At 40.8% G+C, this 23,109-nt stretch overlaps 1 protein-coding gene across 2 annotated transcripts; it reads right to left on the reverse strand.

The window, feature by feature from the left end:
• Positions 1–72: 72 nt before the first annotated feature.
• rcan1b (regulator of calcineurin 1b) lies at positions 73–21,354 on the reverse strand. Of its 2 annotated transcripts, XM_038715739.1 has the most exons (5): positions 20,999–21,354; positions 20,670–20,815; positions 3,750–3,923; positions 3,152–3,311; positions 73–2,701 (listed from the first exon to the last, which is right to left on the reverse strand). In XM_038715739.1, exons 2-5 carry the CDS (start codon positions 20,790–20,792, stop codon positions 2,517–2,519), a joined length of 642 nt encoding a protein of 213 aa, XP_038571667.1. In that variant the 5' UTR covers positions 20,793–20,815; positions 20,999–21,354; the 3' UTR covers positions 73–2,516. The 2 variants fall into 2 exon arrangements, with proteins under 2 accessions (XP_038571667.1, XP_038571678.1); XM_038715750.1 differs by lacking the exons at positions 20,670–20,815; positions 20,999–21,354 and adding an exon at positions 6,261–6,916.
• Positions 21,355–23,109: the final 1,755 nt, after the last annotated feature.

The raw sequence follows: 23,109 nt of genomic DNA on the forward strand, positions 1-23,109 counted from the left end.
ACACAAGGTGCACTTGTTTATCCAGAGATATTACATCAGATTTATTTGAATAAATCACAGAGACACATGAACTTAGATGGTAAAATCTTTATTTAATGGTAACTCAAAAATGTTAATGACTTTTTATCAGGATAAATGAACTCAAAATACCAGCAGTAGTAATAAAGTAGCTAAACTGACAGGCTTACACAACCTCCAATCCTCTAAAGTGGAACAGATGAGCCATCTGACTTGCCGGCAGTGCGTCATGTGCTTCACAGTGCTGCTTCCACAAGCTACTGTTCTCTCATCACCCTGAATGAAGGCAAGCTTTACAACTAAAACAGGAGCCTGTAGTAACCGACAGTAACTAGAAATAATGTAATAAATCACCTTTCTTGAATTCTACCGGATCTGTTAATACGTTTTAAGACGCTGTATCTACCAAAAAAATACTTGTTAGTACATGTTGTACCCCCCCCCCGCAAAATACAGCTTCTTCAAGACAACAGAGAATGTAGGTCAGAGGAAAAGAAAAGAGGCATTTTAATACACAAGCAAAGTGTGTGGATGAAGATGTAGAGACCATCAGGGCTTTCTTTGTGATCAGACAGTTGGGCTCCAGGTTCCCTTTCATTTAGCACATGAAACTACGTGAGCTTTCCGACCGTTGTGTTTCTGCCATTTTTAAAACCCTGCTGACAGTTTCATCATTTGCTTAACTAGCAGGAAATATCAGAGCCTCTTCAAAAAATGTGCCAAACTCTACAAGTTATTAACATTACATTTTCTTTACATTACCAAAGACTTTGGGGCCCCTGTGTGTCTAGGGCCTCGCGGGAGAGTTGCTCGCTTTCCTGGTTGGGAATCCAGCCTTGTTTTTTTTTCCCCCCTTCATTTTATTCACTGAAGCAAAGAAACAGATTTCTGTCAAGGAAAACGTCAAACTGAATGTTTGAGTTTTTCCATTTTACACTCGCATTCTTGTTGAGGTGACTCAAGTGTCAAGTGTGTCAGATTTTGCTAGAATTTAGCTTGAAACTAATAAAAGCACCAGACAGAAAAGTCCAGAAAAGCTAGTTTAATCATCACCAGACACACACACACACCTGTTAGCACTGGGTTTCCTGAAGAAACCTTCAGAGGTGTGCTTTTAAATCTGTAACAGTTTCACAAATCTTAAATTAAAAAGTAGGTGTGTAACAACAACATACTTATACGAGCAAACAGCCTGTGGGAATGCAACAAGACATGAACTACGGGCAATACACTAACCTCCTTAAAACATACAAGCACTCTTATCAAATGGGGACCCGCCAGAAGAGGCCAGCAAGCGCACCGGGCCCTGAGTCACAGGTTGAACAACAGCGCTGCAGGTGTAGTTTACCACAGTTTTCTTTTTAGCCCAAGAATGAACTAAAAAGAGGTCAGCCCTGTTTAGTTGATAGCATGGTTGGTGTAGGGCTGGGCTTGTTCTCCGTTCAAAAATAAAAAGCCTTGTAAAGCCACAGTCATTTAGCACTATTAAATGTCAAACAGCAACAGCTCTTTGCTACAGTACAACCAAAACACAGACGGACAGGCAGAGTACCAAAACAATACAAGTCATTACAGGAACAACACTGTGGTTCCAAACTCCATTTTCATCCACTGTTTCAATGTAATCAGTACACGACCAAGGGGCTGGCCTGTGAAATGTGATTAAGGCGAGCTTTGACTTGACTACACGTCCACTACAAAACAGCTGTGACATCAAACAGCGGTGAAGACATGAGCTCTTCGGCAATGACCACGCAGCCGAAGGAGATGTGAAAAAAGCACAAGCCAGCGGCGAGTAAACTCTACAGCTGACCGACATACACACGTAGCACCCGAGCAAAACAAACAAACAAAAAAAAATAAATCAACAGTCGCCAAGTTATGTTTCAAATCAAATCATTCAAAAAGTCGTTTCCCTCTTCAGTCCTACATGCAGCTCTACATGAGGAAAACGCAAACATGACCTGTCAGAGTGATGCTGCATTCATGTCATGTGGGAAACATCCACATGACTTTGCACCTGACCAGCTTCATCTCAAAACCACACAACCTTAGTCACGGTATGTTTCAGTTTTTCTTTTTTTTTTGTGCAAAATATCAAACCAAAAGTCCCCTCCTGCCATTGTCCTTAAGAACTATAGTTAAATCAGTATACATTATTTCCTACGCTTCAAAGTTAATATTTTCCTTCTGTTCCATCTCCAAACCTCAAATTCACAAACAGTGCATAGCATCTTATGGCTAAACTGAACAGTATTTTCCACTAGGAAGTTGATATCTCCCGTCTTTCCCACGGAACATGAATGCAGCATTCGACACTATGTTTTCTCTCTCTGTCTTATGAAATGCTCGCCTGCAGGGCGTCGCAGCACCCTCAGGCACCTTCCCAAAGTCCAAACCTCCTTCAAAACTCAGAGAGCGTGTTCAGCTCTTCAAAAATCACTTCAGGATGAAATGTTACAGCCGTCACACTGTGATCCCCCCCCTCTTTTCGTCGCTCACTGCTCGACTCCGGGCACGTAGTCGGGACGTCGCGTCTGGATGATTTTTGGCCGCGGGGTGCGGGGTTTGTCGTCTTGGTCGCTGTCGTCGGGGGCCGAGCTGTCGCCACGCTCGTCCTCGCAGACGTGGACGACCACGCTGGGGGTGGTGGGCGTGGCGGTGTGGAGCTCATACTTGTCCCCTGGGAATCAAACATCAAGTACAGTCACAACGCAGAACTTTCAGATGCTCAAAGTCCTACTTTTCTAAGAATTGTTTGACTCAGTTACATGACCATTTCTAGCAGTAGCTAGTACCTCCAACTTTTAGGTCCCATCTACACTTAATAATGTTTGACCCTTTTGCTCAATACAGCATTGATAAAGCCAGGTATAAACAGTGCCATGCCAGTGTTAGCTACATCTAGCAACCACACACACAGAGGTAAAGGGATTAAGTCGTCGCTTGTGCTCACAATTCTCCTGTGATTAAAAAAACATGGGGATAAAGCTGAAATACATCATCCGTTAATCTTGCTCTATTGGAGAGTCTTGGCTTCGATTTGGGCTCTAACCATGATTCACAGGCTGTGCACTTTACGATACTCCATCAGACCTGCACAGAGACAGATGCGGTACCATCTCTAACATACCTGGTCCCAGCTTTGAGATGGCGCACAGCAGGTCGTAGTTCACGACTGGCATGGCGTCCGGAGACGGTTCCCAGCCGATTGGAGGGGAGGCCGGGGGCGAGATCAGGAACTGCTTCTCTGGCTTTGGGGGCTCTAGCCGAGGACTCCCTATGTGGACAGACTGCAGGCAAAAGGATAGATGTGAGTCTTGGTGATAGAGCAAAACGAGAAGGACCTTCCTCTCCTTTCTGCAAAATTACAGGTCCCCTGTCTCTCTTCACAGGCTCAACAACTGCTAGTTATCTAGAATTGGTAGCAGAGTTTGTTAAAAGAAGCTAGGCTGAAACGTGGTAGGGCCTCCACTGTATTAGGAAAGGGCATGTTCAATAATTGTAATAAAGGTTCATTTCATTTGATCTTGTGTGATTATGCATTTCATTTTTCTATTTAAGCACTGAGGTGAGACCTTGGAAATGTGGATGGCGATGTGAGTAAACTGCAAAGACCCCTTACTGATCTATAGTTCTTTCTACCAAAGCTAGCAAAGGCAAGACGGAGATTAAAATGTCTGACTGGACTCTTTTCTCGATCAATGCAGCGAGTGGCAAAAAGACATTACCTGGGCAAAGTACAGTCTCATCTCTTTGCCGTTCAAGTCGGTCTTGTGGAGTCGGAGTCTCGCCTCAGCTGCAGCCAGAGCATCGCTGAAACTGATCCTGACCCGCCGGAAAGACTTGAAGTACTGGAACTGCACCTCCGGGTCGAAGGAACGGAACAAGGCCTCAAAACTGGCCTGGAAAGATAGAAGGAGAGAGGGGGTGAGAACAGCGGGAGGAGACTGAAATGATGAAATCAGGAAAATGAAACCAGCTTCAGCACCATCCTCTCAAGCTGTTCCCTTCAGCTCTTTTTTTCCCTTCTTATCTAAAAATACCAAACGCTGAGCCGGAGGCAGCCTTGAGTACCGTTATGAGACTTGAATAAAACCGATAAAAATAGCCAGCCCCTTCTCTTAGCTCAGCCTGCAGCTTGTGTGTGTGTGTGTGTCTTGCGTCAGAGAGGGAGAGCTATGGCCTCGATTGTAGACGACCAATTATTGTTACAGAAGCTAATTAAGAAAGAAAAATAGACTGGATGGCTGACCTTGGCTACCATTTCCAAGAGGACGTACACACAAACGGCGATGGCTGACAGAGGTCCATTAATATAGAGAGACGGACTCTGACATTACGCATGCTACTTAAATTACACCCACACCTTTAAGCAGCAGCTAGTCAACCACACACATTATGTTTAATGAAACAGTTGCCCCTGTAGAAACCATCCATCTTCTTAATCTGAGGCTTGTTAGGTCTGTGAGTACAGACCGCATCAAACAGTGCAGGAGTAATGAGCATGTCTGCACAGCCCAGACAAAGAAAGAGACTCCCCACCTCTGCTAACTGCTGGGTTCTCTTCACTTAGCTGTTATGACGCAAAAAGACTACGTTGCTTCTCTAAGTAATTCAAACAATACCGGTCGGATTCGAACCCAGCCCGCTGCAGTAAGTTTTCAAAGAAGATCCACCTTAAAAAACCTGACCTGTTTCCTGTTTATTTCTCTGTAAATGCTAAATCGTGCCTAAAATCGTGTTTAACCCACGTTAACGCAGAAATAGGAAATGGAGGGGAATCTGCTTGCCTAGCTCCATCAAGTGTCAAAATATGCTTTCTAACCACAGTCTTTCCCATTTCTTAAACTAGCGAGCTAAGCCAACAATGCACATCAGTCAGCTAAAGATGGACTCAGACGCAACACGAAGGTGGCGTGATTGCACATTAAATCAATCCAAAGACATGAATGCATACAAACGGGTGCAAATAGAGGCGTAGACAGATCTGTGTGCATTTCTTCATTCCGCAAGAGAAGGCATGTAAAATTCACAAACATTTACTCCAACAGGCCTAAATGGTGAATAACTGTTTACAGGTCATTCCCTCTTCTTTGGTCATTTTTGGCCTCATATCTCAGAAATTTAGAATATTGTGGAAAAGTTATTTTTTACCCTGTAATTTAAATCAAAATGTGAATATTTCATTACACATAAAGTGAAATATATTTTCAGGGCTGTTTGAGTTTTAATCTTGATGGTTATTGCTTATTTGCATGGACATCAAAAATCCATATCTCAAAATATTACAATATAATGAAGAGTGCATAATATAGAAATGTCAAACTTATGAATGTTAATTTATGCACCCATTACTCGGTTGAGGCTCCTTTTGCATGAATTACTGCATCACTGCAGCGTGGCATGGAGACAATCAGCCTGTGGCACTGCCGAGGAGTTATAGAAGCCCAGGTTGCTTCGATAGCGGCTTCAGCTCGTCTGTATTGTTGGTCTGGTGTCTCTTATGTTCCACTTGACATTACACCGTAGATTCTCTATGGGGTTCAGGTCAAGCGCACTGATTAAAAGTTTGTTACAAAAGGTTTTTCCAGTGATTTAATATTGCACTTCCATAAAACCTGGGGGCTCACAAGAGACTTAAGGTGGAAAGGTTTCAGAGGCCTAGATATTCTGACTTTTAAGCTGGGCATACACTAAGATTTTAGAAATAATGTTGTTTAATTCCAGCTCACACTGTCCGAGTATATGGTGTGCAATGTAAAGCCAAAGCTCATGATGTGCAAGCTCACACTGTACAGTCCAATGGTCAAGCCACAACTGTTCTGCCTTCTGACAGTCGTCAATAAAGATTAGTTTGAAAGCTCTGAGGTTAGCTACATTTTACATTTACATGCAGAGTGAAGGTGCCAACTGGTACTAATCATGCGGCACAGCCTTCAGGAGCCCTTCGACATGCAGACTGGAGTAGCTGGGGATTGAACCACTGACTGTTACTGGACGACCTGCTCTACCGCTAAGCCCCTGGATCATACGGCTTTTCGTTAAGCCCTCCCCCTGCCCACATGTTTTCAACACTATGCCTCCAGTTTATGGTGCAGGTTTTCTGTTATAATAGTTGTGATCTAAAATCTCACTATTTGTAGCAATCTTCAAAATAAGAAGTGTACAGATAGAACCAAAGTGCTGCGTTTCTTTAAATGCATTTTAAAAAGGAACCTGGGATCAGACCGCTCTCTTACCTGTGCCTCTGGACGGTTGAACACTTGACTGGTCACAGAGGCGACCAGGCAGAAGCGGTTACACTTGGTGGTCTTGATGTGCATAATGGGCAATCCCGAGAGCCGAAACCTTTTCCACTTGATACCTGAAGTCGGGGCGCAACGGGATGCCGAAACAGTCTTCAACGGCGGTGAGGATGACGATGATGATGAAGAGGAAGGGGGAAATCGGGGAGATCGGAGGAGCGTTGCCTTCCCCAGGGTGACAGACGGGAAGGAAGTAATAGATGCTCCTTAACAGGAAACAGGTCAGGTTTTTTAAGGCGGATCTTCGTCTGCCGCGGTAACGCAGTAGTTCTTCTTCTTTAGTCCACGATGTCAGATACACTCTACGCTACATTCAAGTTTACTCAGTCGCATAGCCTCCTAACCCACATTCCAAGGTTATCTAGTCTGCATCTCCTGCCGCCAACATTTAAGGTTTGGCTTTTTTCCCCCCACCTTCTGCTGCTTCAGCAATCTCCTCCGTAAATCTTTTGCCTTTTCCTTCCTGCCTCAGTCGGTCTCAGCGAGCCAGCTCTGCAGCAGCCTGCATACTGAAGGAATTTTCCAGAGATTTGGGTGTGGAGAGCTGAAAGTCATTCAGCCTCTTCTAAGCTCACACTCTCTCTCTCTCTCTCTCTCTCTCCCCTACTGCTTCACAGCCGCTTAAATGAGCCTCTGCCAGCCGATGACGCATTACCCACAATCCCCCCTCCCCATCCTGGTCTCATTCATTCGTTCATTCACTGCAAGCCAATCGGCTGTGGAAGAGGGAGGGGCAGCCTTTCTTTATTTTTTTTTTTCTACCTATCCCTCTACTGACTGATACTAGCCAATGCTGACTAATCAGACAGAAACAAGGGCAGAGTGTGCAGAGAGAGTGAGAGATACTGGAAAATAATGACATAACCGCTGAGCAAACTGACGCATTAATCTGCTTTCTGTTGCATTTGAACTCAAACAAAAATCCTTTGCTGAAAGGAAAATATGTGACAATGAACCCTTCACCTCTTGATTCCACACACAGACTTAAAGACTATCACCTGACTCCTGAGGGCATGGAGCAAGACGTGGAAAACATGTCAGTCTTAATAAATATGGATGAAGCCGAGAGAGAGAGGGGCAGACAAAGGGAGACAGAGAGAGACAGCTGACAGACAAAGAAGGGAAGATAGGAGATAGGCAGGGATAGGAAAAAAAAAAAAAAAAAAAAGAGTGGAAAGAGAAAGAGAGACATGACTGGTGAAGAATGCAGGATGGAAAGATGAAGGGATAAAAAGCAAGAGGTGGGAGAGACGTGGCGCTCATGGAAAGTATGCAGTTTGATAACATGCTTTTATGAGGTATAAATAGCAGAGAGCTTGAAGTGTGCACTGCCGGCCGTTGGAAAAACAAGACCAGACTGGGAAGCCAATTCACCAACATTTGCACCTGCGTGTGTGCAAGTCCTTAAACACTTCTTGGTTGGGAAGAAGCAGTCGACACAATTGAGACAAAGACAAACAGGCCTGTTTTGTTGCATTTAACCCTCTGCCAAGTGCTGCATTTAAAACGTAGAAGAGCTCAAATCCAGCTTTTATTTTCAGACGCCAATGAAGCAGCACATTAGTCTGCTTGTTGAACTGAACTAAAAGCTGTTATGCTTGTTTCGTGGACCAATATTAAGTATCAGCAGTGTTGGGGAGTAACTTGTTAGATGTAATAAAAATATAAATCCGTTACAGTTACTGAGAATAAATGTGTAATTAAAGGTCCGGTGTGTAATATTTCTGATGCTCTATTGACAAAAATGCAATATAAAGATCCATAACTATGTTTTCAGTGGTGTATAAAGACCTTACATAATGAACCATTATGTTTTTATTACCTTAAAATGAGCCATTTATATCTACATAATCGCGGGAACCCCCTGCTGTGGAGGTCGCTGTATTTTGTTGTCATGTCTGACAGACATGACATGTCTCCCCTGTCAGTGGTGTGAAATATGGATTAATTTCATGGCGCCTACTTATTCTACGTTAGCGAGACAATCAGCTGATCAGTAACGATAATTGGCAATAAAACCATAACGTTAGCTTAGAGCATGGAAGCATCAGCCAGCTAAACTTTTACTGACTGGTAGAAAAACATTTTTTGTTAGTTGGATTGGTTTATTCTCCAGCGCTGTGCTTTGGCTTGTGGCGTTATGTTAGTTGGATTATTTTTATGTAGTTACTCTCTCTCTCTTTTTTTGGCTTTGTCTGTTAAGTTCGTGAGAATCAGCTGATCGCTAATTGGCAATAAACGGCAGCTTCCAGCATCGGAGCTCAGACCAGCCCGCTAAACTTTGACTGCGCTGGTAGAAAAAATATGTAGTTGGATTCATGTAGTTCTTCTCCAGTCTCTGTTATGGCTTTGTTACGTGGACAGAAATGTGCCGTTACCTTCCTGAGACAAACAGCTGATGAATATTATTGATAATGAGACTAATAATATTACTGGGAAGTAATGGGAAGCTCGGATCAGCAGCTAAACTTCACATTTTACTGCCCTGCTGGAAAACATGTATTTGGTAATGGTGATACATAACAAGACCGTGTACCTATCAAGTGACCAATAATAAATATTTTCCGAATTTGCATTGAAAAAACTTTATTGGATATTGCATCCGACTGTGCACACAGATATGTAGTTTGTGCTTTCACATGCTAAATGCCCATTAAACCGTTGCACCGTTTTACCACAATCTGAAATGATGGCTGTCAGTACTACTTTGTGTTTCTGTTGCATTTCAAAAACTTTAAAAAAATTTGCATGCTTATCTAATTAAGCAAAGTGAGAGGAGCGTTGATCCTCACCAAGCTTTGTAAACTTCACTCCACTTTTATGTGGTTTATAATGGACTGTGGTGCAGAAACAGTGAGGCTTATATTGTCCTGCTATCTGTCAGTGGTCATACTGGATGCACTAGATGTGATAGTTTTTGAAAATTTCTTCATTTTCATCTATGTTACTCCAGAATAGCCAACCCTCCCAAGATGTAAAATACTGTATTACAGGAGTATGAGACATCATGGTGCACTTCATTTCTTCATGTGGCTGTTGTTTATTAATGAAAAACAATAATATTCAAAAAACCCCAAAAACATATGGTTTTACATAATTTATATAATTTCTTAATATATCTAAAAGTAACCTCATTTCTTCTCTTTTATCTCATAGATGGCATCTTTGTCCTGTTTCAGGCACCGTAGCTATACTGTTCACTTGGATAGGGGAGGGCGGGTGCAATTTGCAACCCTCACTGCTAGATGTCACTACAACTTACACACTGAATCTTTAAATTACAGTTATTTATGGAAATTTTAATGATTACATTTGAAGTTACATCTGAATATTTTCTGTAAAAAGCTCGGCTATGTGTTGAATACTATTTATTTCATTGCTCTGCATGTTTTTCCTGTGCACAACGTCTTCCTTTGTCATTTCTAGCCACAGTCGTTTAGTAAAGTTTGATGCTGTTCTGATGCTTTTGATTGTCATGTTTGCAGCGCCGCCCGTCTGCCAGTTAAACTGCCTCTCAAGCTGTCTTGAAAACGGTTAACAGTAGAAAACATTCATTAGAAATTTAGAAAAGTAATTAAATGTAATAAGTAGGGCTGGACCCGAATATTCGGCCGTTTGTCACACATTAGATTTTCGATTATGAGATTCGATTATTGAGGGGTTTTTTTCCACGCGCCTGACCTACGCTGACAGCAGTGAGCTAACACTCCAGTTCACATCAAAGGGAAAACAAAATGAAGTCCTCAGCTGTGTGGGAGCACTTTAAACTGAATGATGACAGCACTAGGGTGGAAGTTATGGTGTTAATTGATTTAACAATTGCTTAATTTCATTACAGATCAAAACAGTCAAATTTCCTACATTTTAAAAGGAATCGGTATCAAACCGTGGGCTGGAAACAAACAGCAACACAATGAACGCATTTAAATAAGCCTAATTATATTAGGCCGATTGTAGAAGAAGAGCATTTTGTCGCTATATTAAAATTAAAAGTGAATTTTGCATGATAACGCGTTAGATTTAGTTCCGCTACCGGAAACACCGCTCATCCCGTGTGCTCTCCGCCTGGACCCCCGCCCGGCTAAACTATTCCCGGATTCTCAATATAGGCCTACCATCCTTTTAACCCCGCAATAAATATTTCTCCCTTTCTTAGTCCTGCACTCGGGTCTGCTAGCCGGGCTATAACAAAGTTAAAAACAAAGATTTGGTAATAATCACTCAGTTAGCCTAGCTATGAGAATAAATAAACGGAGCTCTTTCTTCTCTCTCTCACACACGCACAGACAGACTTGCCGCCGCTATCACACCCCTATCCGATCCTCCCTCACTCAGCAGAACTTAGTGGGCATTTAACTTTCTTCTGCTATTCTGCTTCTATCCATTAAATACAAAAAACCCAGGTTTAAACAATCACCATACTACATACTACTACTACATTTTAAATAGGGTAATTTGTAATCTGTAACCTACATTACCAGCAATAAACAGCGACAGAAAGTAAATATTAAACTTGATTTGATATGTGCCTGTAAATTGTTTGCCCACTACAAGATATCATGAGTTTTGGGCTCCAAAACAACAACAACTGAGAAGTAGAACCACACCCTCACCAACGCAACCCCTTATGTTTTCTAACACAGGGAATGTTTTCGGACTGAATCCCTGCTAAAACACAGGTACACTCAAATTTACACCTGCAGGAAGTCACTCGCTTGCTGCTACATCCCTGTGGACAATGAGTCTGTTCCCGCTGCAGACTAGCAGAGACATCTGGCTGGACATCAAACTATTAGACCAACATGTCAACATACTGTACACGACTTCTGCGGCTCACTGCATGCAGGTGTTAATGCATGGTGACATGACTAAAAGCACTGCCTCGTGTGTGTGTGTGTGTGTTTACTGGATGGAAAATGTGTGGGGAAAATAAAGTGGTGTAATGTCGGTGAAGCCGATGCTGTCATGTAAGTGTTGTTTGTTGATGTTAAACATTACCGTGTGAGTATGTGTGTAGGTGCTAATCATCTCCAGACCTCACCCTGCTGTGGCCACTGTGTGTGAGAGAGTGAGTGTGCACGCTCAGCCTTGCATTTTTTCCATGCCTATGTTTTTGTTTCATCTTCCCATTTTTTCCATTCCCTCACTAGACTGATATACAGGCAACACACACACAGACAGACAGGTGTGCACACAACACACACAAGAACAAATCCTGACTGCCTGATACATACTGGACACGGCACTATGTTACTAGCCAGCTGCTACATTTTTATTGCCTCATGCTCTTCTTTCCAATGTTGAGGTGAAAGTTACACAGTTCAACTAACAACTGATCTTTGAAGGCTGATTATTGGGAACACAGCTAGTGTACTGGATGGAGGATTACCCATACTGGCTATCTGAGGCCATTATATTACATTTACTCATTTGGCAGGCGCTTTTATCCAAAGCAACTTACATTTTACGAACAACATACAAGCATCAACAAACTGACAATACATTCTAGTAAGAGCAGCAACAAATACTAGTCAGGGCTAACAGCGCATGTCGCATCAATGGGGTAAATACCTAGGGAAAGAAGAAAGAGTTAACAAAAAAAGTGCAATCAATAGAAGATAACTGTAAGGGGATAGAAGAAGAAGAGCACAGAAAGCGCATACCAATACCAGGAAATCATAATAACTGGACCAGTTCTTGAGTTAGGGCCAAAAAAAAAAACGTGCTTGTCAAGGTCATTTTGAGGCCACAGTGACCTTGAACTTTGTCCACAAAATTCTAAATCAGTTCATCCTTAAGTCCAAGTGGACCGTTGTGCCAAATTTGAAGAAATTCCTTAGTAGCCCTGTATCTGACAACGCTGATATTTGTGATAAGCTGTGTTCGGCAGTAACTTGTTAATGTAATATTATTACTTTTCCCAGTAACTAGTAGTGTAGGGGTTGCTACTTCCAAAACAGCAATATAACAGTTGCTAATCCAAGTGACACCACTTTACTGTGTTACCAGAACGTGATTTGTTTTGTTGTCCTTGAGGGGCGGCTGTGGCTGAGGAGTTAGAGCGGGTTGCCTGGAAGGTCGGTGGTTCAATCCCCGCCTCCTCCAGGCCGCATGTCGAAGTGTCCTTGGGCAAGATACTGAACCCCGAATTGCCCCTGGTGGCTGTTCCGCCAGTGAATGAAATTGTGTGAATGGTGAATGCAGATGTAGTGTAAAAGCGCTTTGAGTGGTCGAAAAGACTAGAAAGGAGCATTTAGATTTACATGTATGCACAATTGATTACATGGCAGGTCAGCGGCAGTTCAAGTCGAGGAGTCAGACCTTATGTTTTTCACGTCGGCTGCAAGCCAAAAAGCTAAAAGAAAGAATGGACGTCTGAAAGTACTGCCATTATTGTGTCACAGTCAAAAATGCTAAAAGCCTTTTAGTCCGTTGTAAACTTTGTATGACCAGCAGAAAGCTTTCAACCGCAAACAATTCTACATCTAATTTATTAAAGCACAGCCTCCTCTGTATAGCATCACCTGGTTTGAGAGGCTGCAGTGTTTTCTGTTTGGCTGGTTGTTGACTTGGGCTAATTATTGTTTTGTAGTTCTCTTTATAAGGAGTAATAAGTAAAAAGTAATTTATTACTATTCCTGAGTAACTTGCCCAACACTTGTGATAAGTGAAGATTTCATCTTTACCAGCTGATATGTTGAGGGGCTCTAACAGTTTCCCACACCATCAGCAAATGACTGAATGAAACCAAATCATCAGCACCATCCGTTTCAGTTTCTTTAAACACAGAGACAGACTTGTACTTTTAGGTGGATTCCACATCCTTCAAGTAAAATTCCAGTGACACATCCTTATTTTTAAACCCCGGTTCTGAACAACTCTGTGATCCGTTCTGCCACAAAATCCACTTTCAGACAGACGGAAGCCAGATTCCAACGACAGGCAGTTTCCTCAAAGCTTTAATATAATTCCACATCTGAACAGGAAAAGAGGGCCTGGAGCACGATGACACATCTGTCCCTTTTCCAGCTCTGTCCGCCTACCACTGAACTTAGGGACAATTTCAGAATAACAACAGTAAACCTCTCATTCTTCCAGGGAGCTACTCGGTGCATGAATCACTGGAAGTGCTCAGATTTTCCATTTGACCTAAAACTTGTTTGTCAGATGCGGGTTCATTTCTAACCTGCTAATCCTCTACAACAAGTATTGCTAATCACTGTGCTGGAAACTGTGATCACACATTTACAATCTGAATTATTTTTGCATTGGAAAAACAATGGGACCAAGATTTGCATTTGTCTTTACCTTAAACCTGATCTCATCTGCAGCTACCACTGGGTGTGTCCTGCTGGAGAAGCTCATGAGTCTTTCCAGACCTACATCAGAGTTTTGCCTGACCCAAATCTGTTCTTCCATGCTGGTTTATTAATGCAGTTTAGTGCTCCAGTTGGGCTGAGGTCAGTTTAACACAACACACTGGAAAATATATTCTGCTTCATTCCTGTAAAGTGACCTGTCTGAAGAAATGTCCTCATACCTAAACAACAAAATAGGTCGATTGTCAAGTGTCCCAAAACAACATAGAACACCTTTTTCCAAAACGTCATGAGCGTTTCCTGCTTCCCTGACCTTCAGTATGTTACATAAGTCATTTGATGTGACGTTTAACATGTGGAAAACGTAAAAAAAGGTTCGTAGTGGGGTTAGGTTTACGCAACAAAAACTATTTGGTAAGTTTTAGGAAAAAGATTGTGGTTTGGGTTAAAGTAGTAACTCAACATTTACTTTGTTTTACAAGGGACTGCCCTGGGGTTTTACCCATCCATTAATCCATTAGTTGTTCGGTCTATAAAATGGTGAAAAAAGGCGACCAGTGTTTCCCAAAGCCCAAGATGATTGGCCTGTACTACGGGGTAACTGGCATATCCAGGTAATTTCAGGAGTAACTTTGTGACATTGGGTGTAACTTCCCGGTTAACCCGTACTACGAAAGGTGGATAGGTGTTAACCGAGGTCTGTTGCCATGGCAATCTCTAAACTGCTCTGAGCAGGTTTTGTTCGTGGTTAACTCGAGGTTACCCTGCATGTGGACTACACACCACATCTGTACTCAGCGTTAATGGTGAGAAGTTGGATATTAATACACACCACTAGATAAAATATGTTTAGATTTCATCCCGATTTGTTCCACTGCGGCTGCAATGAAGTTCTGAACACAACAGCATCACGTTCAGACAGCGAGCCCTGCAGCCTCTGTGATGAATCTTAATTAATTAACGGGATAGTTAGTTTCTTAGATGGAGCCCATCTGTAGGCTATAATTGAATTCTCCTGTGTTTTCACATATTTAGATTGACTATTTTACATGTCTAAAAAATAGGGAGCCAGGGTTAGGGGTAATAACCGTGAAAAAAATCTCCTACCTTACCTCCTGTACCTTTACATCTTAATCATATTACACATAAAAGAAGAGCCCATAAAATACATAATAGAGATTTGATCTACAATCAGAACACTGAGCAGATAAGTAGGCTACAAATTTACTCCATGCGATGCCAACAAGCCTCCCTGGCTTTGTCGTTTGCTACGATATCAGATTTAGCCGTTAACTTGTCTTTACATTCATAATTTTCTGACACTACCAGCGTGCATTCTTCTGGAGAAATACGGAGCATGCGCCTTTGCGAAAAAACTCAGCCGAACACGCCCCTTTATGCGAACGTTTATTATGACCCATGTATATATGGGTCGTAATAAACTGTAATTATCAACCTATACGGCTGTGTTTTTCTGGTGAAGACGGGCTGCTTTACCGGTTATATGCTATAAAATGCCATTTTTTTGCCTAAAGTCAAGGTGACAACTTCAAATGTCACAATCAGTTCAGAGAGATATAAAACACAGATACGTAGAAAAGCTTCACAGTTGAGAAGCTGTATAGATCGTTCAGCTTTTATTTTGTAGGAAAACGATTCAATTATCAGAAGAGTTAATGATTTAATTCTCTGTGAATCGACTACTAGATTAATCAACTCAGCTCTAAAACACATAAAAATGTTTATGATGACCTACATGATCATTTCTGCACTGACATTTCTTGTTGCTTCTCAGCTTTTCGACGCGCTGATACAAATAAATCTGCAATAATGTCAGGCCACTGATGATCTGGCTGATTTACCTGCCAGATGATAAACTGGCCTCTCTGGCCACCAACACTACCCGATCAACAATTAAAACCCTTCTGAATTCAATGTGTTTCCCAGTCAACTTTAAAACAGCCGAGCTGCTTTTGTTTCTGCTGGTTTTCATTGCGTTTTATGTAAATGCTTTTGAATTACAAACCGGCATTAAGTGCTCACTGTTCAGTGTTTGTTAGGTCTTATACAGTAGTCTAGTATATCAGGAAAGCTTTAAGAGCATTGGGATAATAGCACTTACAGTAATATTTTGTTCATCATAATGGTAGAATGAAAATGTGATACCAGCACAGCCCTTAATACAGATTACTAAATGCATGAATAAACCTATCCTATAGGTCCTGATGAAACAATGAGCCTCTTACTGTATTTTCTGGGGCAGACACTGTGTGTAAATGATACCCTCGGTTTTACATTACAGAAGCTCTGTCCACTGAAGTACCCTCAGTTCTTAACAAAATAAAGCAAAGCAACCGAGTCTTCTGAGAATTTATCAAACATTCACACACCCTCAGTGGAATTTTCTGCCAGACGAGATATCAGCTGACCATGAAATCCTTGCAGATGCCCGGTGGAAAAGCAGCAGGATCACGGAAGAAAGGGAAGGAGGGAAAAAACAACACCACAAGTCATTTTTTCATGCCCTTCTGTTGCTTTTCCTTTTCCATCAACGTCAGCAGAGCCCTATAGCACGGCACCAAACGCTAGCTCATGTCACAGTCCTGTGTGTAAATTACCCTTGTGTACAGAGCGCTTACCATTTTCCCCAAGGTGTACAGTGAAAAATATAAAAATGGTAACAGAGTTTATTTAAAGGGAGTGCTCCCTCTCCTGTGCAATTAATAGATGAAAACCAGTAACGGACTACGAAAGTGATGACCCTGGTATCTGGACACTTGGCACGTGCCTTAAAATAATGACAAAGCTTTTCAAAACATTAAAACATATTTTTAAAACATTGATCTGTTGGGAGCAGCTGTTTTTAAAGACGGAGAACTATGCTGTGATTGTTGCACAGCATGTAGAATGTCGCCACACGCCAGCAGCACCCACACAACCCACGCCACACTTTATGTAAACAACAAACAATATTTAGAACAACAACTTCAGGAAAACAGAACAAGGGGAGCGTGTTGCTCTCAGGAGGAGGAGGCGGCGGCTAAAAGCAGCACATACTGGACTCCATTCACAACCTGGGGGAGGAACTAGTACAAATGAGTGTATTAGTACAATATTATAACATTAAATAAAAAGTTTAATGTGAATTTAAGAGTATACTGTTAGTATAGTATTAATATATTAATTATAATATTACTAAATTCACAACAATTTAATATATTAGTTGTTTTCATTCATTAAACCGTTGTTCTTTATGGAGAACAATAAGTTCAACATTTCCATATTTCGCTAGCACATTTTTTTAATGTCTCGCACCATCCAGGCTGTGATTGGTTGGTTCCCGGAAAGTGACACTGGCGAGCGCGTCAGCTTTATGAAATGTTGATCATGTTTCAACAAAAGGCTCCTGATATAACTAAATTGCCAGCTAGACAAACCCAAACAAACGCTGCTCATCTTCTCCCCGTTTTCTTCTGTCTTACGGCTTCAGCTGCTGACAAAATATTAATAAACACATCTCTGTTTACAACTACATGACAGTTTGTTCTGAACCATCTTGGCTGATATGGGGGACTTTAAAGTAAAGTGTTACCAGTTTTCCATTATATTTTAAACATACAGACACACATAGACCAACTTAACACCCAAGTAGTATATTTTCCTCCACCCATTTTGCCGATGAGAGGATTCAAACCCAGGATTTAAAACCCTCCTCGCTACTCTTCCATTTTTTCCATTAACGAAGTTATTGAGGCTTAAAACTTAATGAAATAAGAAGCAGTTCCCACAAGAGAGTGCAATTAGTGCTGAACAAGACTAATGTTGGGGACACACAGGAGGCGAAGAGCCAATTCTGGCCTGAGCAGAAGCCTGGCAGTTCAGTCTATGTCTACTTCTCTGCACCGGTCAACAAGCAAATGTGCTCCCCTGCTCTGGTCTAATCACATGTTGAGCTTTTTTTCCCCCTATACAACAACTTATTTGTGTAGGCCCGCCACTTAACCATTTTTTACGTTTTAAAATGGGTAAAATCTTATTTCAGTGATTCGCTCAGCCCCTCCTTGTTCCGCTTCACACAAACAATCCGACAACAGACCTGTCTGCGAAAAGCACTCACTGTGATTCAAGTCATTCATTCGCAGGAGGAACGGTGTGTTTTCAAGACAGCAAATATGCAGGCGATTTGGGTTACTGACATTTAGCTGCAATGGTCTCAGGCTGTAATATGCAGATATGTAACTATATTTTTTGAGCACCTTTAAAAACACTTTGACAGAAAGCGAAGCAAAAGCACGACAACACAACAACAGAAAGCAAAACAGCAAGGCATGGTAACAATTAACAATTGTAGAGATAAAAACAACAATTAAAAAAACAAAACATGTCAATAAAGTAAAAACTAATTTTATAAATGAAAGTTTATAAGTCATATATTTATGAAAGTCTATAGAAAGGGCTTTTAAGAAGTCATTTAAAACAAGTCAGTAAACTTGCAAGCCTTAACTTTTCAGGCAGGTTTATCCAAAGCCACGGGGCCCTGATGGCAGAACAACAGCCAGGAGGGCCCCCACCTGAGGATCTGATACTTTAAGGTGCAAACTGGCTCATATGGGAGTCAACATTTCCGCCACATAGCTTGGGGCCAGACCACAGAGAAGATAAATGTGTCAATTTACAGCGTTTATAAAAGATAATCACTGTGTTTTCTTGCCAGATTACGATCGCGGCACACAGGGAAAAAGAACAGACGCCGACTCCATCGCCACGGATCGCCAGCCGTGCCTCCTGTCTGAACAGCCCAACTGGTCAACAGTGTCCCCGGCAAAATCACAACTAATGAGGAGACGTCTGCTGCTGTGGCTTCTGCTGTGAACCGGCAAAGAGGAGATTGCAATCCTCCTGCTGACACGTTTTTAGAATTTTACCAAGTCTGTAAAACACAGTAACAAAGTGGTGGTACATTTAAAATGTCTAGTGATTACTGTAAACACCGGCGCAGTCATGGGATAACTATATCTGCATCTATAAAGGCTTGCTATAGCTGTGTTGTATAGCTCTATTGTCCCATTCCAGTGAGTCATATCTTGCACTTAAATTGCAATCAGGGACTGAATTGCAGTGTTGACACTAATGTGCCCTTTGTATGCTTTGTTTTGAATGAAAGCGGGAAGGATCTAATCAATATATAAACAACCAGGAGCAGGAATCTGAATAAGTAAGAAAATTAGAAAGTATGTGTTCCTTATTGTCAACATCATCCTGGCTACAGTAGTGAAATTCATGCCTAAAAGATGCTGAAATAAATTTAACAAAGGCTTCAAATACCCATTGTTTTTTATAACAAAATCTACAGCATGACTCCCTGGTCATCAAGACTAAGAAATATTTCTTCATCCTGCTTCTGCTAACATTAATCACCCCCCCCCCCCCCCCCACAGGAATAAAAGTAAAACCCTGAAAGAGATCCATACATGTACCTTACACCTAGTACATGAATATTTCTGGAAACTTACCCATGATGCATCTCTGTGGCTGATGTCATTCTTGTGCCTTATCCACTAGGATAAAATTAAACTGATGAGAGTTTAGCTATTAAGTAACTCAGAATGACTGAGGAACCGGGGTATGAGTGTGTTTGTCGTCAACTTAGTCACAACAGATTTAGTGCGGTCTTGGTGGTGTGATGTGCGGATTTGGCTGCAATCCAAGGAGATGGTGTCGTCATCCATGACAGTGAAGACAGTCATGGACAGTATCACAAATGTTTGTAGTTAATTCATTTGAATCGTGAAAGAATTAGCACTTAATTTTTCTATTAAGATATTTATTTTGTTGACTGAAAACAGATTTTGTGTAATGTAATCATGTAAAAAGATTTTATCAATTGTTTTGAATCTCAGATTTGTGAAGTGATCCACTGTTTGGCATCAAGTGTTTGTTCTGACCTTGAAGAAAAGTTTAAAACCACCGTTAACCAGCTGGTTTCTTCAACTTTCACTGAGGAGCAAAAATCTGCCTTTAATTTGAAAGAAATAATTTGACATTCATCGTATTAACTATCAATATCAAATGATGTGGAATGTTTTATAACAACATTTTTGGCCATTTCGCCCAGCCCTTGTAAATACTTTAAGACTAGACCTAAACTCTTGAATAAGTCACTGAAACTTGTTAAAGATAAAACTTCTAAGTTGGTTTCGTTATTAGACAAATTTAAGTTAATTTGACATGATCTATTGACCCTGCTTATTTACTTATTTGCCTACTTATTTATTTTTATATTTGTAATACTTGTTGTCATTTGGATTTGTGTTATTTTTGCTAAACCTGAGGCAGAGGATGTTGTTATGTATAAGACTTGTAAAGGCGTCTCTTTTTTCCAACAAAGGTTAGAATTAACTGGACTTGGTTGAAAATACTCAAAGAGATTTCGTCCCTCATCCCAGAGACTTCTTCCGTTTGACTGACCGATTCGTTAACGCTCCTGGATGTTTTTGGCGTACTCATCTGAGGTCAAAAGTAAACTTTCAATTTTGGCCTGCTTTTTCCCCTACCAGTCAGTCAGAACTGAAGTAGACTGTATCTAAGAGTATCTTCAACCAAGTCCAGTTGAACTTGATTTTAATTTCCTATGGATAACTCTGACCTGGATGACTGAGAACCATCACAGATATCTTGCCTTCTTTTGTTTAGATGTCATGTTTTCAATTTAAAAAAAAACAAACAAAACAAACAGTCACAACCATCTTAGTATCTTTAACAAGTAACTCCATCTAGTGGTGAAATGTGTGACTTGTTTCTACTTGTTTAGAACCAAACTCCATTCAAAAATCAAGTGATTCAGCGTTTCTTGCTCATTTTCTTTTCCAGCCACATTACAGGACATTATTTTTTATATTTGACACATTTACAATGTCAGCATACATCCAACAGACCAAAAGGTAGGCCCCTGACTAAAATGCCAACGTGTGTAAAGGGCCCACCTCGCAGACATGAGCACTGCTGCACAGCTTGTTGTCCTTACCTTCACACTGCCGTCATTAAACAAATCCTCCGGTACTTTGCAGGCGATCAGGGCGTTCGGTAAATCGGTAAACTGGACATCAACCGTAGCCTCCTCTTCACTGCCATTTTCTGCCTGTTGCATCTCGACGTTTTCTAGTCTGTCTTCTGGGAACACAGGAAGAAACCCATTTCAGCAAAGCAGACATCCATACACATGAATCATAGACTTGATAAAATACTTTCTAACGCCTGAGTTAACGTTACCAACCGTTTCTAACGTTAGCTGTTACAGGTTTAATTAACGTAACATTAGAGGGTTCACAAGGATTTATTCACTCCCATACGTACCGATAAAGCCGAGGACGTTATTTCATGACAATGTGTTGTTGAACAGCGAGGTTTTCCTCCAAACAGCCGACAGAAGTTAAAGATACTAAGCTGATCGAGTGTATTAGCTTAACGTTACAAGCTGCACTAAGCTGGCTAGCAAGTACTGCTAACCGGGGCTCTGAAATTATGCTGCCAAACAGGCAAAACACACGATATTCCGTTATTATCTCCTCTCGGTTAATTGTGAGTGAAGGTGGGCATTTGGCTGTCGGTACTGTCTTAAACCAAAACAGCACGATATTCCCAAATATTAGCCATACATCAACCTCTCGGCTACATTTGTTTGCATGGCGCAGAGGATAAAGGAGATGACGTAAACTGGAGAGCAGCAGATATGCGCTTCCGGTTTTCTGGACCACCATGTACAGATTAAAAACGGTATAATGTTATGTGCGGGGTTCATAGATGGTGATAAATTATACCACGTTTATATTTTATGAACGTTTAAAGTCATTGACATTTTATTACACTTAGTAGAAGTAGCATTCTTTGAGATTGAGCAAAAATATTTGGTGGTAGTTCCGCATTAGATCAATGTGCACAGTAAAGTATGGAAGCCCATTTCTGCCACTGTGATTCAAAAAAATCCTGTAAGTCATTACAATAAGAAACTTTCTCAAAATAATAACTTATCTATAAACAATGGCTTGGTATCTCAATATAATGAGAAACGTTCTCAAAATAACGCCTTAGTGTCTTAAAATAATGAGAGACTATATCAAAACAATGACTTAGTGTCTTAAAATAATGAGAAACTATATTAAAATAATGACTTAGTATCTCAAAGCAATGACTTAGTATCTAATGTGAAACTGTATTACAAAAAATGACTTAACATATCAAAACAATGACTTAATTTCTCTAAATCATTAGAAACTTTATGAAAATATTTACATAGTATCTCAAAATATTTATTTAGTAGTAGTGTTGTAGTACTCAAGACCAGTCTTGGTCTCGCAACCGGTCTTAAGACCACTTTTTGACGGTCTCAGTCTCAGCATTTGTACTTGGTCTCGAACATAGAGGACTCGGGACTTTATTTCAAGACCAGTCAAGACCATAACTTATAATATCTATCTATCTATAAATTGCTTTTGCATTGTCTTATTTATTTTTTAACATCCTTACTTTGATTGGGAACTGTTGGGTTTCTGTAAATATCATCACAGAGTACGGTCTATACCTGCTCTTTTATTAAAAGCGCTCAGAGATAACCGTTGTTGTGATTTGGCGCTATATAAATAAAATTGAATTGAATTCAAAATTGGATGTAAAACTTATTGCTTCAAATGCAACCAATAACACTATTTAAAAATGTGTTGTCACGCCTGCCTGACCCCCTTCACACGCACTCCAACTGTTTAACAAATGTTTGATTTGAATCACAAATGAAGAGCACTTAATTTTTCTATTAAGATATCTATTTTGTTGAGGAAAATGGACAGAAAAAGATTTTACTTAATTTAATTCTTGCATTTTTGTTGAAAAGACATTTTACCACCTCATATTTGTGAAGTGATCCACTGTTTGGTATCAAGTGTTTGTTCTGACCATAAAGAATAGTCTAAAACCACCATTAAATTTGAAAGAAATAATGATCTGACATTTATCATGTTAATTATCGATATCGAATGATATGACATTTTTTATTGTGAAAACATTTTTGGCCATATTGCCTAGTGTTAAGTGGATGGTAAACATAGAAAGAGAGTGTTAAATAAAAATGCTTACGTTGATTTCAGCTCTTAGCGTTTGGGTGTTTTAATGGGAATGGGGATCTTTCAGATCAGTTTGAGAAGTACCTATCTCGTTCCACATTTTATTGTGTGTCATGTAATGTGGGGAACTGGTCTTGGTCTTGACTCGGTCTCGCCCTCCCTCGGTCTTGTTCTTGACATGGCCTCGCCCTCCCTTGGTCTTGTTCTTGACTTGGTCTCCGCCCCTAAAGGTCTAGGTCTTGTCTCAGTCTCAATAAACTCTGGTATTGGTCTTGACTTGGTCTCGGTTTGGGTGGTCTTGACTACAACACTACTCAGTAGTCTTAGTATCTTAAGTCAACAAACTTGAAC

Source organism: Micropterus salmoides, unplaced genomic scaffold (assembly GCF_014851395.1).
Source record: "Micropterus salmoides isolate LMB-PRFRI ecotype aquatic unplaced genomic scaffold, ASM1485139v1 Ms_hic_scaffold_1, whole genome shotgun sequence".
In the NCBI taxonomy this organism is placed as follows: domain Eukaryota; kingdom Metazoa; phylum Chordata; class Actinopteri; order Centrarchiformes; family Centrarchidae; genus Micropterus; species Micropterus salmoides.

Bases quoted from the DNA above. Each gene is read 5' to 3' on its own strand.
- rcan1b (XM_038715739.1), bottom strand. From the start codon at position 20,792: ATGCAACAGGCAGAAAATGGCAGTGAAGAGGAGGCTACGGTTGATGTC. The intron at 3,312-3,749 runs GTAATGTCTTTT...TTTTGCCTGCAG, and splicing joins TGAGACTGTACTTTGCCCAG to TCTGTCCACATAGGGAGTCC. The intron at 2,702-3,151 runs GTATGTTAGAGA...TTTGATTCCCAG, and splicing joins CATCTCAAAGCTGGGACCAG to GGGACAAGTATGAGCTCCAC.